Source organism: Penicillium pulvis (genome assembly GCF_028828015.1).
Source record: "Penicillium pulvis strain IBT 33274 chromosome Unknown contig_12_segment0_segment0, whole genome shotgun sequence".
NCBI classification, from domain to species: Eukaryota; Fungi; Ascomycota; class Eurotiomycetes; order Eurotiales; family Aspergillaceae; genus Penicillium; species Penicillium pulvis.
Window position 1 is genome coordinate 3236804 of NW_026643072.1, and position 18983 is coordinate 3255786.

An 18983-nucleotide genomic window follows, 5' to 3' on the forward strand; every position below is an offset into this window, starting at 1 on the left:
TGGACGGGTATATTCATAAACTATAGTTTAGCATTTCTATCTGGCATGGCAATAGCAGCCATGGCCTCTTCCACTCCCCGTTCGTTCGATTCCCTTTCCAACCACAGAACCTGTTGAGCAACACATACTCGTACAAGTACCTCTGTACCCCGAATCACAGCCCAACCAGCCTTCCTCGCCGTACACAAAAGTCGAGTCTCAGTCGATGGCATATAGCACATGTCCACCAACAATCCCCCCTTGGACTTTCTCAGAATACACTCGCTTATCTCCCAACATAGGACCTCTCCTGGCTCAGAAGGTGGATAATCAGGCGTAGTACCGATGACAATCGACGGGGAAGGAAGGTTCTGCGCGGTATCAACATCTGGAATGTACCGAAGCATGATGCCAGGCATTGTTTTTCTGAAGAAGTCGGCAATATCATCGACCTCTGATTGTAATCGGTTCGCAATGTAGATCTCAGAAGGAGAGAACCACTTCCACAATGCATAGATGGCGCTGCGTGCTGCTCCTCCTCCGCCAATCACCATAGCCGGTTGTCCCTTTGCCTTCGAGACGGCATGAGGGTCATGTTGAAGAATAGCTTCTCGAATCCCAACACAATCAGTGTTGGTACCAACCCACCGGCGTTTTCCAGTAGAGTCAAGACGAACAAAGGCGGTGTTAACCGCTCCGATGCCACGTGCTTCCTCAGTCAAATCGTCCAGAAGGGGTCCGAATGTGACCTTGTTGGGCATAGTTATGGACACGCCAATACATTTGAAATCGGCGAGCTTCGCTAGAAACTCATTGTTATCGGTCGTTTGTGCGAGATGATATGTCCATGACGCATTCACGGATCGAAAAAGGATTCCATGGAGGAGCGGTGACAGTGAACGAGAGATGTTACCGCCAAACAAGAACGCGTTAGACGAACTCAAGAGCGACGATGGAGTTAGAGGCGACTTGCCGTACTCGTAGGATTTGCGTAAAATGTCCATTTTGTTGCTCAATTTTCCGAAAATTACATGTGAGGGGGACCATGGCTTAAGAACCGCCACGGTTTGTGCTTTGCGGGGACCGGCCTGTTTTTATAAGCACCGACGCCCCCCATATTTAGGTCGACATCATTATCAAGTAACTAATGATCTCCAAAATGATAAGTGAAGCCTGATTTTGTGATTCATTATGAATCTTCAATCCAGAAAAGTGACAGTTGCCCTTGTTGGCGGAGGAACCATTGCCCCTTTTCATGCTAAATTCCTCCTAACCTCTCCTACCTGCTCTTTAGTTGCTCTCATCGACCCATTTCCTCCTGGAAAGCAACTGGCTCTGAAGCTTTCTGTGCCACATTTCGCGTCCGTGCAAGATCTTCTCGGGTCCTCGGTTGGAGCCCCGGATGCATACATCATTTGTGTACCTTCTAGTCTTCACGTTCGTGTAGCCGAGGAGGTGCTACACTATGCCTTCCCTCAGGCCATATTGATTGAAAAGCCCTTCTCTACCGAGTCAAGCTCGGGAGACAAGTTTCTCCAACTCGCAAAAAGCAAATCCTGCACGTTGTTGGTTGGCCACCACCGTCGGTTCCATCCGTCACTTGCAGCAGCCCGCCAAGTGATTGATAATGGAACAATCGGCAAAATCATCGCAATATCGGGAATATGGACCGCCAAAAAGAATGATGGCTATTACAAGGAAGCTAGCTGGCGATGCTCTCGCAAATCTGGAGGCGGTCCTGTTTGGACGAACTTCGTTCACGATATTGACGTTCTGCATTATCTGACTGGATCGAATGTTGTGAGAGTCTGGGCAACGCAGACCGCCAGCCAGCGTTCCCATGAAATTGTTCCAAGCGACGACCCAGTCGAAGAGGGGGCGGCAGTCATGCTTCAGTTTGCCAATGGAGTGGTGGGGACCTTCATAATCAGCGATAATGTGGCGAGTCCATTTGGGTGGGAGGCTGCAACGGGCGATAATCCTCTTTATCCACCAGCTCCGGTAAAAGTGGATACATATCGGATTCTGGGGACTAAAGGAACTTTGACAGAGCCAGATGGTACACTTTGGCGCTATGATTACAGTGATGCAAAGCAGCTAGGAAAAGAGGTAGGATGGAATATCCCCATCCGCCAAGAGGAGCTAAGCTCTTCAGATGATGTACCTTTTCAGCAACAGATAGAACATTTGGCCCGAGTCTGCCTTGAAAAGGAGAAGCCAAGATGTTCAGGGGAGGATGGCTTAAATGCAGTGAGAGTGTGCGAAGCAGTAATTGGTGCTTTGGAGGCAGGAGATGGCATTCCGATTGACCTGTGACTATTGAAGTATCGAGATGACATGATAATTGATGAATATTGAGATCCTATCTGTCATTCATGATGCTCTAAGAATGTTGAAGTTTACAACTTCTGTACTGACGTTTGGTCTAATCAGCTTCTTTTCTCCTCAAAGATTCTAGCAGAAATGGAGGGGCTCAAGTGAGCAGACCCATCTGCTATTGCTTACAGAACTTTGGCAGGTGAGGAAGCGGTAATTTGATATGCTTGGCCCGGACCTATAATCCATATAAGCCTGAACACTAAGAAAGAATATATTATTCTTCTGTCAGTCATTTTCTGAGACATTTGCTCAAAAGGGGCATTGTGTTCCTATCTACCATCGTAATTGGAAATCGATTGTCCCCCGCCATATAGTTAAAGAATGCACCGGATTCGGTCCGGCATTCAGAATTAATCTCCGGTTTGAGATCGTACCAATCAGAACAACAATATTAGGGTCTTAGATTTGACGTCAAGACTGTAAGTGAATCTAGATCTGAACTAGCGAAGCCTAATCCCCCGCATTTCTACGGATATTGGGAACCCCATAAGATAAAAGCTGGGGTATCCCTCCCTTACTCCCGATAATATTCTGATTGACACGTACATTATACCAAATCGAAGTGCATTCGTCATGTTTGAAGAGTATATCCAAGGCAAGACCTTGCGTCGACTCTCTCGATTCAGTTGCTCTGTGGTTAGTGCTGGTACATGTTCCGTGAAATGTGTATATTACTCACAGAGATGTACAGGGCTTCATGATTGAGGGTTATCAAGCCGGCGTTCTTGGTGGAGTACAATCGACAACTCCTTTTCTGAATGCTATCGGGGTATTTTACTGCATTGAGATTTTTCCTAGAATTGTGCTGACATGGTTATAGAATCCGACTGGAACAGAAACAATTCCTATGATTGCATCTTCCTATACCCTAGCAGCGGCATTCATGGCATGTGTAGTCATGCTTATTGGGATGCCTCTTGGTCGACGAAATTGCATCATTATTGGCAATGCTCTTATTGTCATTGGAGGGGCGGTTCAGGCTGCATCATTCTCCGTCCCACAGATCATCGTGGCGAGAGTTCTTGCTGTAAGTCGAGATATGAATGAAACAGAGCTTCGTGCTAATGAGTGTCAGGGATTTGGCATTGCAGTAAGAGTGATCCGTCAGATGACCAGATGAGACCACCTCTAACAAACTGATAGTTCATTACGTGCAACGTTCCGATGTATATGGTAAATATCTACGCGCCATCCGCACCTGGAGTTGACCTAACGAATTTGACAGTCAGAAATGAGTATCGATGCCGGAGGACGTGGTCCTGAGGTTGCCATTAATTGTTCATCCTTAATCTTCGGCGTTGCGCTCTCTTACTGGGTGACATTCGGCTTCACGAGAATGACAAATCAAGTTTCCTGGGTAGGTTGCTACGACTTCATCACTTGCAACTTGCTGATTCATATTCAGCGATTTCCTGTCGCTATTCAAAGCATTCTAGCAACTCTATCTGGAGCGACCATGGTATTTTTACCTGACACACCAAGATGGTACTACGCACGAGACCGGATTGACGAAGGCGACAAAACACTCTCTCGAATCTACGGTGTCTATCGTACAGGCATCAACAATAGTAATGATCTTGAAGAAATCCGAGTTCTCAAAGCAAGTATCATGGAAAATTTCGAAGTGGAAGAAGAATCAAGCAACCGCCTGACACTCCTGAGTTTAATCTGGGATAATACACCACTTCGTGTCGGTCGGCGAGTGCGAATTTCATTCATCATTCTCGCTATCCAACAATCAATGGGTATCAACATATTGATCTACTATATGACCCAAATTTTCGAAGATGTCGGGTTATCAAATTTTATGGCCTCTTTGTTGGCGGCAATCTCGTTGACAGTTCAATGGTTTGGTTCCACACTTTGCATTGTGACCATTGAGCGCATTGGACGCCGACGAATTATGTTGATTTCATCTGGCATAGGGACGTGTTGCATGCTAATCTTTGTCGTGCTCAACATGATTAAGAAGAAAACTACAGCAACCCAATGGACTGCAGTGGCAGTCATGTTTCCCTACTTGTTTGTATATGGCTGGGGCTGGGTGGGATGCCCGTGGCTGTATGGACCGGAGGTATAGACCAATCTGCGCAATCAATGCTATAAAGGACGTGAATACTGACGTGAAACTGACAGATTGCCCCGCTTCGGTACCGTCACATTGGATCCGCAGCTGGAATCCTAGGAGTATTCCTATTCACATTCATAACTGTTTTTGCGGGTGGTATTGGGCTTGAGACAGTTGGCGCGAGAATTTGGATTTGGCCTCTCGTCTTCAATGTTGTGGCCTTTGTATTCGTTTATTTCATGTGCCCAGACGTGAGTATACCGGATATCTATCTTCAGAGACCGAAACTGACAGGTAAACAGCCGACCAATAAGACTCTCGAAGAAGTGGACGCACTTTTCACCCAAGATGAAGCGGTGCTTAATCGCCTGAATCACGCAGACCGCGGTGAAGATGAGAAACCTGGCATGCAGCAAGTCGAGAACGCGGCCTAGTCGCTGCACGAGGAGAAAATTTCGATGAGACCTTCAAACCTGTGATCCCGATATGAATGGAGCATACCCGACCGTTAAAAGAGAGAAGAAAAAAAATCATGAACCTTAAATGAGTGTGAAGTTATAACGCTTTGGAATGTAGTTCGTTTGTTGCAATCTCCCTATTTTCCTCTCGGGTATCGCGTCAAACCCAATATTCAAGCCATAGATCCTTCGGTGTCACTAGGGATTATTTGACGGAGCTACTAGCTTTGGCTAGAACCACCTTGCAGGTAGATAGCAATTCAATGAAGTTGCACCTCACCATCTGCGTATTCGCAGGATTTGACCTGTCATCAATAACAATGTTGCTCCTCGAGGAGTCGCAGATCATTGCGCTCGTATTGCGACTGTGAAACCAGTCCACTAGGAGCCACCGTGCTAGCGAATTGAGACTTTGACGATTTGCTTCTGTCTTACGTGATGTGACCGTCCAAGAATATCCTGCATATTGCCTTATGGCAAACCGACCAGTATGATTAGGCCGTTATGGATAAAAAGTCGAGAAAGGCAGCCGAGGAGCGTGGTTAAAAATTGGTGTTTCACGGAGTACGACGGAGGGATTTGGCTTTGCAAGTTACAAAGTGTTCTGTTCAACGCTGATCTGCATTCCATTGCGAACTGCCATCGATCTGGGTCGACATGCCCCCTTGCGTTGCCAACCCATCTCTCCTTGCTTGTCACCTAGTCCCCAGCCCCGGGCATGACATATTGCAGTCAAGGATGCATGACGTTAAATTCCTGTCCTTGATTGGACTTATTCTATTTCCATAGTGCACTTGAGCCTAATGTTGTTCCTTGAGTGCAGCGGAGTGATTGTTCCGAACCACCTCCGCTTCCATAGTGCATCTCGCCTACCTCCATCCGGGAAACCAATCATTTCGTTATTAATTTTGGAGTAATGTTGGAGAGATTTTGACATCTATCTTCTCATTTTGGACTGCCCAGTTATAGCCTCCTTGTCACGTCGCCTATGGCATACTTGAGCTTTGATTCACACAGGTCTTGAGGCCGTTTGTCCAGGGAGCGATTATCGCTCCCTCCCTCACAATGGGGAACGTATCACCGACACCTCACCAGCTGCTTGTGGAAGCAGTCGTCTTTTGGAGTATAGGCGTTGTGATTTATGGCGGAAGAATGTACGTACTCTGATATAGTGTTTCATGTCGCAAGGAGCGCTATACTCATCCAACCAAGGATTTCCCGGACCATCGCCAATGGGTCGATCAAACGTTTGCTCTGTATGTCAACCAACTGTTATGGGGTTCATGGAGATTAGCGCTGATTACGATCTGTCATACAGGGGACGACTATGTAATGACAGCAACCTTTGTGAGTCGACCACTTCAAGGATAAATGAATCGGTTGACTGATTACTGTCAACTTTGGCAGATGGTTTATACTACTCTCCTGGTGTTGATTCAAATATCCTCGCGCTACGCAACCAATCTCATGGACCCGAAGGATTATGACCAAGTATTATCAGATCCACAAGAGGTCCGCGATCGAATTTACGGAAGCAAAATCGTCATTGGGCTGGAGCAGTGCATGCTTTTCTCAACATGGGGAGTCAAGACATGCATGTTGATTTTTTATTGGAGGCTTACCCAGAGCTTGCGCTCCAACCTCTACATTAAGATCCTGTCAATTTATGTGGCCCTGGGGTTCGTGGTTATTATGGTTTGCTACTATGCTGTTTATTGTCGGCCCTTCTCCCAGTACTGGGCCATGCCGGTGAAGAACATGCAATGCGCCACTTATCAGCGTTACTCGATCACTCAAGCTGTGTTCAACATTTCATCCGATGCAGTGATGTTCGCCATTCCAATCCCCCTCCTTATCAGAGCTCAACTCAAGAAACACCGCAAGATTCTTCTCCTCGGTGTGATGAGCTTAGGTCTTTTTACAATTATTGCTGCCATTCTGAACAAATATTTCAACTTTGCATCACCTCTCACCACTACCTACCAAATCTGGTACATTCGAGAAGCCAGCACCGCTATCTATGTGGCAAATCTGATGTGCTGGTGGCCACTGCTACGAAAGATCTTTGGACTGAAGACATTCTCCTATAACAGCAACCGAGGCCAGCGAGGACAAGGTCCCAACATCCAGAACAAAGAGAACAACGGCTCCTCACAGTCCGGGTCCCGCCCTTCTTTCTCCATTCCACGAGCTCTGAACTTCGTTCGCCCAATTTTCAAGAAACCACACAAGAAGGGGCATCCTACACGGCATGGTGAGACTCATAGATTCAGCCAAGAAGCCATAACCCACGAATCCAACGATTTCATGGAGGATTTGCATCGAGTGGAAGCACATCCACTTGAGCAGTGGAACAAAAATGATAATAATTTTGGAGATATCGAGGAACCGAGGCCAATGAGCCCAGATTCAATGACAACATATGAGAGCACACAGCCCAAGCTGTGGCACCTTGACCAGAGGAACAAGGCTACTTGATCATTCACGTGCATAACGACAGGTTGAAACTCCCTAATCGGATATCTGTTCTGGTTAGTTCTCATACTTCGCGGGGGCTGATGCCAGACAGCGCACTTTTTCGAGGAAATGCTTATTGAGATGATACACTCGGCCTGTTATTGATATTACAAGGACTTAGCTATCTCCATCGATATTATTATGATATACTCATTGGGATTGTCTCCACCTGAAGCCATGGTTCGCTTGACGCTATGCCATTTCGGGATACTGTGAGGGTTGTCCTAGCGTACATTAAAGTGGATATCTGGTAAAAGTGGCGCCGATGGTCAAGTGGTTACGATGCGTCCCTCCCATTCTGAATATGAGTTCAGGTCGCGGCCCGGGTTCGAATCCCGGTCGGCGCACATCGCTTTTTTGTTCCTGTTTGATTCCATTCTTTTGCTACATATCGATGGTATACCTGTGAATGAATATATCTGTGAAAGATTCACTCAATCAGAAAAGGCCTGAATATAGTCAAGTACATATCTGCTAGAGTTCATGGATTGGTTAGGAGGATATCCTGCAGCGGTTAAGTCGGCACTCTCTCCGGCATCGGGTGGGCCAGATATGGTGTCAGTGTGGGAAATTTCTTCGTATTCTTTGCATATTTTTTGCTCTTTCCCATAGCAGCCTTCTAGATACATATCAAACTGTTTACAACTAAAGTGATCTTCCCGAACACTGTAGTGTGATCTACACTTATCCTATCAACTGCACATTCGGCGGTTTCCATCGTTACACCGGCTCGCGTGCCCCTCTTCCCCCCAGGTCTTGGCTGATGGGGCATCCTCCACCCGAGCCTGTGGGCCAATCCCACCCCGACCATACAGACGTCATTCGGTCCTCACAACACTCTGAGCTCTCGTCAACAGATATACCTAGTGATAGTGATAGCGATGACGATGAAAGCACCGCTACACCCTTTCTTGACAGTCAGAATATTCGTCGCTCTGCACCCGCCCCGATTCACACAAGCCACCGCCGCTTCCCGTCGATCGATGAAAGCGACACAGACCATGTCACCTTGCCCGCCCCAGAACAAGAGTTAGCAGAAGAGAAGCCGGTGACATGGAGCTCGCTGCCCAAGAAAGGCCAGTTGGCTATTTTGACAATGGCGCGGCTGTCTGAGCCGCTCACCCAGACCTCGCTGCAGGCATACATGTTCTATCAGCTGAAGTCGTTTGACCCGTCGTTACCAGACTCGACCATCTCGGCGCAGGCTGGTATGCTACAGGGTAGCTTCACAGCTGCTCAGTTCCTCACTGCTGTATGGTGGGGTCGGCTGGCCGATGCAGGATGGATGGGCCGCAAGAGAGTTCTCTTGATCGGCTTGTTTGGTACTTGTATCTCTGCACTTGGATTTGGCTTTTCCCGGTCATTTACTACTGCAATCATATTTCGCACACTGGGTGGTATGTTGAACAGCAATCAAGGTGTTATGCGCACAATGATCTCCGAGATTGTCGTGGAGAAAAAGTAGGTTTTTCACCTTCTATAGCTAATCACTTCGATACTAATATGTCGGGCAGGTACCAATCACGAGCATTTTTGCTTCTTCCAATGTGCTTCAATATTGGTGTCATTATCGGTCCCGTCTTAGGAGGAACACTGGCAGATCCTGTCCAGAGTCTGCCCTGGCTTTTTGGCCCGGGTTCCTTATTTGGGGGTGAAAATGGAGTATGGTGGATGAAGCATTGGCCGTATGCCCTGCCGAATCTACTGAGTGCTTGTTTCATCTTTATGTCGTCCCTTGCGATTTTCTTTGGTCTCGACGAGGTGTGTGATATTCCCAAGCATACTACACGACAAATGCTAATCTAAACATAGTCCCATGAAATCGCACGTCATCGCAGAGATTGGGGCCGCGAACTCGGAAAGAGAATAGTTCGCGCCTTTGCCAGGCGCCCCTTACACTACAGTCCCCTTACCCGCTCTGGTCAAGATGCCTCTATGTATCTGGACGAAAACACGGAGTGGTCAGCACCATCGAGTCCAGTTCGTGCACGCTCGCAGCCACCTCAGGTTCCACGTAAACGAGCAGGATTCCGACAAATCTTCACACGCAATGTGGTCTTGACTCTCCTGACCCATTTTCTGCTCGCATTCCATACCAGTGCCTTCAACTCTATGACCTTCGTGTTCCTACCTACTCCCCGTGCCCCTGAAGACTCCCGCACAGGCTTCTTCCACTTCAGTGGAGGACTAGGTCTGCCATCTGCCCGAGTAGGCCTTGCCACTGCTATCATTGGCTTCATTGGTCTCCCGCTGCAAATATTCTTATACCCTCGCATCCAAGGAAAGCTGGGAACACTTACCTCGTTCCGTACCTTCCTTCCTCTTTCGCCCATTGCGTACTTATTGATGCCTTTCCTTGTGGTCCTGCCTCGTGTTCCCTACATTGTCTGGCCTTCCTTCACCTTTGTCGTGTCTTTGCAAGTCATTTCCCGCACATTTGTGCTCCCTGCTGCCATCATCCTTGTCAATAACTGTGTCACTGACTCCACTATTCTCGGCACGGTGCATGGTATTGCGCAAAGTATCTCTAGTGCTGCTCGTACCTTGGGCCCACTTCTCGGCGGCTGGGGTCTTGGCCTGGGTCTTATGCACAACATGGTAGGAGCTATTTGGTGGGCTTTGGCAGCGGAAGCTCTGATCGGATATATGGTGCTTTGGACTATATATGAGGGCAAGGGAATTGAACGACCTAAGCCTGTGGCGGATGAGGTGGAAGAAGGAGAAGAGCGATGATGGAATTTTGGACATTGCGGAAATATATTTTGACATGGCGTTCAAAATCTAGACTTTGATTTTTGCTACAGCCAATTTTTTCCAAGGTTGAGGACATACATGATTATTGACGATACAAATGAGATAGCCTATCTTCTCGGATACCTATCCGAAGACCCTATTATTTGTCTACTTAAACGTAGATATCGACAAGGCTTTTTGGACAATTTAAGTCTATAGCCACGAAGCATTCGGAGGTTGTTCTTCCTAGGCCATTGCAGCTAACTTAAGCATATCCAATTAGCCAGTGCAAAGCTGGCCGCAAAATGCGTCCTCCATGTATTCGTTTCCGTTCATCCGCTAATCATATATTCATAAGGAGTTGTCTTGAGACCATATAACAATAAATGGATATCCAACCTTTTTCTTCCCCGCTCAACCACTCGTTGTGCTTTATCCTTTGATGCACTAGTCAACGTACTTTCTAAAAAGACGGTGTGATGAAAGCTCTCAAAGCAAGAGTGACATCCCCCTCACTAGACTTCAGTAACTCCGTCGCCTTGTTCTTGGACAAGTCTAACTGATCCACCTAGATTAATTTATCAGCCCAGCCCGAAACTCAACCCCGATTCCTCATACACATACCAAGAATGTGACATCCGCTGCCGAAATCTTAACCGCCTTCTTTTTCACTTCCACTCCATTATTCAGAGTCTCCCCAGGCTGCTTCTTTCCCGCGTGATGTCCTGAAGCAATCTCGAGCCGGCTCATAGCTTTACCCAAAGCTTCCTGGTCTGCACTAGATGGAGCCCGGGTGGGGCTAGCGGTGGCGCCGATTTCATTGGTATGGAGGGAGGAGAGTGCAGCGGCGGCTTTTCGGTCCTCGGCGTTGGCTGGATGTGGATGCTCCAGCCCTTCGTGATCTGCACTTGCAGATGGAATGGGGTCGGACATGGTGATAGACAATTGTAGAGCTATAGCAAGCTTAGAGTAGAGTAGTGGTCAAGCTTCGCTGATAAGCGGAGATATGATAACAAATGACATAAGTTGTTGCCTGTGCAACAAGGCATACATCTGACTCACCGGGTTCCGTGAATAAGCGCGTTTGCTAAGGTTACGCTTTGTCTACGTTTGCTTTTTCTGCTCTTTGTTGTTTTAATTTGCTGACGTGGTGCTGAATCCCCTGGAAATTTTCATCTCTGGATTCATTGGTATTCGAGCTTATCAGAGCGTTGTTTGGCCTCGCTCCCTTTCTCCGCTCATTGTCCCTGTCCCACATTGGTTAGGTGGGGTTATCGGTCATCCCGGCATTATGACGGATTGGAGCCCCAGTTGTATGTGATCATTCTTTCTTGATGACTTTATTACGCATATATCATGGCTTTTAGCTGATCAATTACAGCGTGGACTACCAAGCCCATCAAACAGGATGTTGTCTATGAAGATACAAAGGGTGTTCAGGATGCGCTAGAGAAGTTGCAGAAGCTCCCACCGCTAGTCACCACCCAAGAAGTACGTACAATGCTTCGGCCATTGCTCAATGGTTATAATACTGACATGTATCAAGATCAACAATCTTAAGGCTAGCTTAAGGGATGTTGCGCTGGGAAAAGCATTTGTCTTGCAGGGAGGTATGTGATCAATTTGTCTTGATTGTGTGCATGTCTAATTGGCATATCTGCAGGCGACTGTGCGGAGTTGTTCGACTACTGCAACCAGGACATGATCGAAGCCAAAGTCAAGCTGCTGCTACAAATGAGTCTAGTTCTTATCTGGGGTACGGACTACTTCTCTAGAAGGCTTTGAAAAGCCCAGATGCTAACGTCAATACAGGAGCTAATAAGCCCGTCATCCGTATTGCTCGAATTGCGGGCCAATTTGCAAAGTTCGTCATAATATAAATAATAATTGTGTGGGCCAGCTAATGAATCCTCACTTCAGGCCACGTTCAAGCCCTACAGAGGTTGTGAACGGTGTGGAAATGCCCTCCTTCCGGGGTGACAATATTAATGGCTTCGAGGCAGATGTCGCATCTAGACAACCTGACCCATCCCGCCTGGTCTCAGCATACTTCCACTCCGCGGCAACACTAAACTACCTCCGCGCCTCATTGTCCTCAGGCTTGGCTGACCTGCACTCCCCATTAGACTGGGGTCTCGGTCACGTCATCACCCCTTCAATCAAAGAGCAATACAGCAAGATCGTGAGCGCCGTCAAGGATGCACTGCGCTTCATGCGCACAGTCGGTATCGATAAAGACCGCGGCGTCACGACAGCCGACATCTTCACCAGTCACGAAGGTCTATCTCTAGAATACGAGCAGACGCTCACCCGGCTCCTACGCAACCCTATTGAACGAAAGCACACCGGGGCAACCGCTCAGCAGCCAACATCCGGCTTTTACGCGACCTCCGCTCATTTCCTGTGGATCGGCGACCGCACCCGCCAGCTGGACGGAGCTCACGTGGAATTCTTCCGTGGGATTGCCAATCCAATTGGTATCAAGATCGGGCCTAGCATGGTGGCGGATGATCTAGTCCGACTCCTCGACGTTGTGAACCCTACAAAAGAAATTGGTAAAGTTACGCTGATCTCGCGGTATGGTGCGGGCAAGATCGCCCAGTACCTTCCTGGTCATATCGCTGCTGTGCAGGCGTCCGGCCATATTCCCGTCTGGCAATGCGATCCCATGCATGGGAATACACAGGCCACGCCTTCTGGTGTCAAGACTAGGCATTTCACCGATATCCTTGCGGAGCTACGACAGGCATTGGAGATTCATCGTGCGGCCGGATCTTTCCTTGGTGGTATGCATCTTGAGTTGACCGGTGAGGCTGTTACGGAGTGTGTGGGCGGTGCAGCTGGGTTAACGGAGGATGGACTTGGGGAGCGGTACACTACTTTCTGTGATCCTCGTTTGAACGAGAAGCAGGCGCTTGAGCTTGCTTTCCTTGTTGCTGGGTTCTACCGGGAGGAAGAAGATAATTGAGTAGTCTGACCTAATACATGACCTGGGCTAGTATAGGTGTCTCGGGTTTATGCAAAAATTTCATTTCGGTTTCAGTGTTCTATTTAATAGAAGATTTCAGCTTTCGTCTAGCACTATTCTCTATCTTCTGAGTGTTCAATGTTATTTAGGCAGTTTGATCAACAAATAATAAATGTATTTGTCTGGAAGAACATATGGGCTGGTCAATTTAAAAGTTTACCGAGCAGAAGTGGGACATGGCATACGGCTCTCGCCTCATGGCTCTAAGAACCAACATTTCAGAGGCACAAAAGGCGTTTCTCACACACCTTCGCTCGTACGCTTTTCCAATATCAGGATGAAATCATGGAATTACTGATGTAGTGGAGCCCATGGCCACTCTAACTCCATCAATGTGCCTCATCAATGTGTCCTTAATATGGCAAGAGAATAATGAGAAGATTCATTGGTATTCAAGAAATGCACAATTCAGCATTTCACATCGATCTTGAAATAGAATAAAGCAAAGCAAGAACGCCAATCAAAGATAATGCCCCATATGTACAGCAAAGGGAAAATGGTATCTACAAAGGTTCATGAATGAATAAATCATCGTGCAAGCGGGCTTGCAACAGCAGGCTTGAAGAAATGACTCTTGCGCCGCGCGGCCTCCATGCGAGCGCGTTGCTGACGTCTAGAGCCTTGGTCATCTTCTTCCTCGAAGCTCAGCGCCGGCTTGCTCTCTGGGAACAAGCCACGACCACTCTGCTTGGGCGGGCACGACTGCTGGACCAACTGTGCGCGGTTTGAGAGGAAGTAAGGGGTGGCTGGGGACATGCCAATGGCATCCAGGTTGGAAAAGTTGTAGCCCGGTGTCTGCGGGACTTGGGAGCGATAAGAAGAAGACTGCTGAGTCGGAGTTGATGGTTCAACAACAGGAGTTGGGGGTGTGATCTTGCGGAATCCTTCGATTGCGCCCTGATCAGCGCCGCAGCGACGACCGCTGGCAGAGGAAGTGGAAGGCTCGGCGACACGCACGAGGGTGCCGTTGATGTTACTCAAGGCACGGGGCTCCATGCTTTTGCGGCGTTTGGCGCCACCTCGTGGAATGATAGAGCGGTCGATCGCGTAGGGGGTCTCGTCGACCCATTTGCCTTCTCTCTCGCAGCTAGGTGACAGGGTTAGTACGTGTTGAAAATCAACAAAATAGAACAATGACTTACTCGAGAACCCAGCCAACGCCCACGCATTTGACGAGGCCGGCAGCTTGCTTGACTTTCTCCAATGTCCGCAGACCGCCGTCCTTGTAGACGACGTGAGTGATACCGACCTTGGCGACCGGGTCTACTCCATCAACAGGGGACATGCTAGCTCTGGGGTTCCAAGACCATGACTTGAAGCAACGGGCTCCCATCTGTTGCAAAAGCTCAATGAAGATCCCTGAGGCATCTTCACCTTCGGTAGTGTGAACATCGACGTACACCACTGCACCGCGAAGAGCTAACTTTTTGGGGCTGGCCTTGCGGCGAGGAGACTTGCCGGGGCTGCTCGCGACAGAGGGACTTCTGACCGGCGCCATAGATGAAATTCTTGAGCTAGATCGTCGAGATTCGCTACAACGACGTTTCGGACTGGGGCTCCGGGGAACCTGTACCTCCTTTCTGGGAGAAAAGGTAGGAACGCTGTCGGTGCGAGAGGGGAAGATAGAATTGCGAATCCGTGGTGATGAGCGGGTGGGCGAGGTGTGTGATAGTGAATGACCACGCTTACGAGGTATCTTCAAAGGAGAAACTTCTCCCTCGGCTTTCAAAGGCACCTTTGACACCGTGTGGAAGGTGCGCTGGTGCGCTGGTGCCACTTTCATCGGGGTGGCTGGCAAGGGGCAAGGGGCGGGAGAGTTTTCTTTGTCCTCATCCGATTCGTCTTGTTCTTGATCTTCAGTTGGCTCGTGGGGCAGGCTCTCGCGAGGTCGAAGGTGTTCAGGGATGACGGGCTCAAGGTCTTCAAAAATGTCGCTTCCGCTGGGCGAATCAATCAAATCATAGTCCTCGTGCGCTGAAGAGAGCTTTGCAGGCGACTTATGCCTAGATGTTAAGCAAGTATCATCATTCCAGTCTTGGAGAGGCAGTTCCGAGAAGAGACGCGGTGTGTTTGCAAGAGAGGGACGCGAGAGATCAGGGTAAGAAACATCGCCTTCGTCCGGAATGTGGGTCTCAGCAGATCGCTCCAGCGGGCCAACAAGAGAAAAAACGCCTCGTCGACGGGGACGTGCTGGTTTTTCCTGGGATGGAGTGTTGGTTTCCCAGCGGCCGAGCTTGCTTGCCAATGGGGTGAATCCCAGTTTGACATTGAATCCAGAACTTCGCCGGCTTTTAACAGTCGGAGTGCCAGAGAGGCTTGGTGGAGCGGGAGTAGGAATGTCGAGTTGGGTTGTTTCCTCAGGGCTGTTCATTACATCCATACGCTCATCGGTGTTGTTGATATTGAAAAGCTGATTGTGAGACTTGGCACTTCCCGGCAGGGACAGGGGGGTAGCCTCATCCGCTAAGGGAGTTGGTCCGCGTGGAGTGACAGATCCCATTCTTGAAAGCGGACTTTCTTCACGGTCCTGCATTTCGTACGGTGATTGAGGTTGGGGCAACGCCGCAACAGGAGCTTCAGATGGGACAAGAATCTGCTCATCGTCAACCAACTCATCCTCTTCGCTCTCGGGCTCTTGCTCATCATTTGGGTAGTGAATAACGCTCGCAACTTCATCACAATCATCTTGCTCAATTTCCTCGCTCTTGAGCTCTTGTTCATCATATGAGTTGTGAACAACGCGAGTAACTTCATCACGATTATATTGCTCATCTTTATCTTCTTCACTTTGTTCTCGTTCATCTTGTTCGTGTTCTTCGATTTTCTCAACCTTGTGAATAACTCGAACAGGCGTTGGTGATTCGGGCTCTCCGAGGGCAGATTCCTCAAAGACGGCCAAATCGAGAGGTGACTCGGAAGGGCTAGCACGCACAGAGTGCTCAACTTCATGCGCTGGCGAAGAAAGGGAGGGCTCATCGGCGGGCTCGGTAGATTGCATCACAAAATCGGTCTCCAATTCGTCTTCTCCGTCACTCTCGTCCACTTGGTCGACAGAATCGACATCGTTGAAATACACATTAGACTCAGCAACGTCCTCTGTAGGAAGGTTTTTGAACGGTTCCTGTAGATCTTCCATGGTGTTGAAACAGAACGTTCCAAATTCATATGGCTCGCGTCCAATTTCCTCTTCAAGCTGTTCGATCTTCTCGTCAATGTCCGTCTCTTCCGCTTGATTCATCACAGCAGTCTCAGCAACAGTGTCTTCAAATGCAGGGGCTTCGGGTAATTCCTCAGTCTCTAGAACTTGTGGTGGTGAGGGGGACTGAGTGGGAGTTCTGCTTGAAGACTGCAATTCAATACCAAAGATATCACGAGCAACTTCCTCCACCATCTCCAGATCCTCGTCCACGGCCGGCTCCTCTTCCTCTTGGTGGGAGGACAGGCGCTTGTTGATGGACTCAAAGAGAGATGCATTGAGGGCATTGTCGCCAGATGGCGTGGCTGACTCGTGCACGGAAGATTTGGCAGAAAAGATAGACCCTTTGAAGGGAGAAGGAATTCTCTTAGCTGGACTTTGTATGAAGGAAGAGCGAGCTTGGAATGATGGAGTCGTAGTCTTAGCTGGCGATTGAGAAAACGAGGCGCCCAAGTGGCCCTTTCTGGGGGACATCTTCAATGGTGAAGCTGGCCCATGTGAAAGGTCAAAGGCTGGCGTAGCGTTCGAGTCATCTCGAAAGAGAGCACCACGGTTTGTCGAGTCTCTGAATGAGAATCTGAATGGTGATGATTGCTCTGGTCGTCTAGCAGGGCTGGACATGAACACCGAGTCGCTGAAGTCAACGGCCTTTCCGGGTGGGAGCGCCAAGTGGTCATTGTCAGTGAAGGTCTGTTGGCTGCGGTTGGGAGTGAAATTGATTCTCCGGACTGGTGAGCTTAAACCAGTGTTTGTTGGTCCGTGTTTTGGTGTTGGGAGCTTCGGTTCGCCATTCTCGTCAATCAGGCTCGAAGCTTTCTTGGGGGTGAAATTTATTTTGCGCACAGGGGAGCTTAGGCCGGCAGATTCAGCAGCATGCTTCATAGGGGAATGAATAATGAGCTTGACCGGGCTATTGAGATCGTTCTTGACGGCGCTCAATTCATCATCTTCACCATCAGAGCTAGCATAAGCTGAAAGTGACTTGGTTGACTTGGCCACCTGTGTATCCTTCTTGGGTGAAAGAGGTTTTGTTGCATTCTTCTTAGCTGCCGCAGGCTTGCGCCCACGGGTGGTTCCTGTGGCATTTTTACGAACTGGTGTAGCCTTAAGGCCAGCCTTGCCAGCAGCCCCCTTTGCAGGAGCCTTCTTGCGTCCAACGGTAGGCGCTGCGGGCTCCTCAAAGTCCTCCGATTCGGACCCTGATACATCTTCAAAAGTGACGGTCTTCTTCTTCGCAGGGCCACGTAATAAGTTCGAACGCATGTTTGTTGAATTGGTCGAAATGAAAATGTTCTTGGGGCCTGCAGCTTCGACAGGCGCCTCCGCCTCAGCCACTGCTCGGGTTGTCTTACGCGTCGCCGTAGCAGTCTTCGTTGTGCTCGCCTTTGGTCGTCCGCGGGTCTTGGGAGCTGTCTCAACCTTGGCGGCGGGCTCTGCGGCTTGGGTCTTTCTCGGTCTTCCAACTCGTTTCTTGGGTTCGGCCTTGCTAGTCGCTTGGTCATTGGGTTCCTCGGGAGCAGAGGCCGGTGTCACGTTCCTTCCTCGAGATGCGGCAGTGGCTCTGGTCGCTGAACCTCCAGCAGGTCTACCTCGCGGGCGAGCGACCTGCTCTGGCTCCTTCATCATCATTCCCAGTTCGTCGTCTGTGTCGTCCGAGTCATAGGCTGCCGTGACGGGGGGCCGTTTCCTGACCTCGGTAGGTTTTGCTTTGGCCGTTTTGTTCAATGCCGTTCGAGGCGCTGCCCGAGCGCCCCGTTTGACGGGGGACGGTGGGAGGACGGCCGCGCGTGCCATGGTGGCGATGTTATGATCTGATCAAAAGTCGTGTCGCGTGTCGAAGTGGTATTGATATGGTCGGCTAAGGATGTGGGCACAGCCTTGCACTCATGGCGGGTCTGTGTCAAGTGGTCGCGGGTCGCGGGTAATGTCCGGAATGCATTAAGCTGCAAGGCAAAATAGATTGTGGTGGAGCGTGTTTGGATGAAGCTGTGACCCGCATGGTTACCATAGTAACCGGTCACCTGATGGATTTACAACACGGTTGAGATGGAGCCAGCGGAGAAGGATCATCACTATACTCTGCAATAAACAACCCTTGAAGCCTCTATACTCAATAATTGCTAGCTGATTTGGGATTCCGTACCTTGTTTGGCCTCCCTTGTATTTTTTTCTCGCTCCCTCATAACATCCATAATCACCTTGGAAGCTGCAGCTCCAAGGTTGTGCCCAGTTGTCATTATGCCCAGAAGGTACAATATATATTCCAGTACCTGGCCGGACCTTGCGTTGTTTATTTACTATCCACTACAGACACTTGATTTCAAGATTAGGTCTCCAGTTGTCGAAACGTCGAATATTCCAACCTTGAAACATTCTGCTCAAATTTTTTTTTAGGCGACCGAGACAAATCTTACATAAATAGGCCTGTACAAGTCAATTAGGCCCAGCATCTGACAGGTCGTGCAAGGTTCGCAGCTTGAGCTTCTGGAGGCACTAAGGACAACCTTGCTACTGCAGTTAGCCGCTGACCAACAAAAATATGATCAATTACAAAACCAAAACCATGGCAACTTCCAATTCAAATGTTTTGACAGAGAAGAGCTCTGATAACCCCAGGTCCACGGT

At 49.0% G+C, this 18983-nt stretch overlaps 8 protein-coding genes across 8 annotated transcripts; 5 read left to right on the top strand and 3 right to left on the bottom strand.

The window, feature by feature from the left end:
* Positions 1 to 20: 20 nt before the first annotated feature.
* Positions 21 to 983, bottom strand: N7503_002418 (shikimate dehydrogenase family protein; the record flags this gene model as incomplete). Its single annotated transcript, XM_057061965.1, has 1 exon — positions 21 to 983. The coding sequence occupies one exon, from the start codon at positions 981 to 983 to the stop codon at positions 21 to 23; it is 963 nt and encodes a 320-aa protein (XP_056925927.1).
* A 187-nt stretch (positions 984 to 1170) lies between these two features.
* On the top strand, positions 1171 to 2295 carry N7503_002419 (Gfo/Idh/MocA family protein; the record flags this gene model as incomplete). Its single annotated transcript, XM_057061966.1, has 1 exon — positions 1171 to 2295. One exon carries the CDS (start codon positions 1171 to 1173, stop codon positions 2293 to 2295), a length of 1125 nt encoding a protein of 374 aa, XP_056925928.1.
* Positions 2296 to 2931: 636 nt separating this feature from the next.
* N7503_002420 (uncharacterized protein) lies at positions 2932 to 4860 on the top strand (the record flags this gene model as incomplete). The annotated part of the gene is made up of 9 exons (XM_057061967.1): positions 2932 to 2994; positions 3050 to 3127; positions 3179 to 3385; positions 3434 to 3448; positions 3502 to 3531; positions 3584 to 3715; positions 3764 to 4432; positions 4495 to 4677; positions 4729 to 4860. 9 exons carry the CDS (start codon positions 2932 to 2934, stop codon positions 4858 to 4860), a joined length of 1509 nt encoding a protein of 502 aa, XP_056925929.1.
* Positions 4861 to 5949: 1089 nt separating this feature from the next.
* N7503_002421 (uncharacterized protein) lies at positions 5950 to 7362 on the top strand (the record flags this gene model as incomplete). The annotated part of the gene is made up of 4 exons (XM_057061968.1): positions 5950 to 6038; positions 6097 to 6140; positions 6203 to 6231; positions 6292 to 7362. The coding sequence occupies 4 exons, from the start codon at positions 5950 to 5952 to the stop codon at positions 7360 to 7362; spliced, it is 1233 nt and encodes a 410-aa protein (XP_056925930.1).
* An 802-nt stretch (positions 7363 to 8164) lies between these two features.
* Positions 8165 to 10134, top strand: N7503_002422 (putative MFS multidrug transporter; the record flags this gene model as incomplete). The annotated part of the gene is made up of 3 exons (XM_057061969.1): positions 8165 to 8862; positions 8916 to 9162; positions 9214 to 10134. 3 exons carry the CDS (start codon positions 8165 to 8167, stop codon positions 10132 to 10134), a joined length of 1866 nt encoding a protein of 621 aa, XP_056925931.1.
* Positions 10135 to 10597: 463 nt separating this feature from the next.
* Positions 10598 to 11067, bottom strand: N7503_002423 (huntingtin-interacting protein K; the record flags this gene model as incomplete). The annotated part of the gene is made up of 2 exons (XM_057061970.1): positions 10598 to 10702; positions 10759 to 11067. 2 exons carry the CDS (start codon positions 11065 to 11067, stop codon positions 10598 to 10600), a joined length of 414 nt encoding a protein of 137 aa, XP_056925932.1.
* A 358-nt stretch (positions 11068 to 11425) lies between these two features.
* On the top strand, positions 11426 to 13102 carry N7503_002424 (3-deoxy-7-phosphoheptulonate synthase class II; the record flags this gene model as incomplete). Its single annotated transcript, XM_057061971.1, has 6 exons — positions 11426 to 11447; positions 11516 to 11625; positions 11681 to 11744; positions 11798 to 11890; positions 11947 to 11998; positions 12055 to 13102. 6 exons carry the CDS (start codon positions 11426 to 11428, stop codon positions 13100 to 13102), a joined length of 1389 nt encoding a protein of 462 aa, XP_056925933.1.
* A 588-nt stretch (positions 13103 to 13690) lies between these two features.
* Positions 13691 to 18152, bottom strand: N7503_002425 (uncharacterized protein; the record flags this gene model as incomplete). Its single annotated transcript, XM_057061972.1, has 2 exons — positions 13691 to 14249; positions 14305 to 18152. 2 exons carry the CDS (start codon positions 18150 to 18152, stop codon positions 13691 to 13693), a joined length of 4407 nt encoding a protein of 1468 aa, XP_056925934.1.
* Positions 18153 to 18983: the final 831 nt, after the last annotated feature.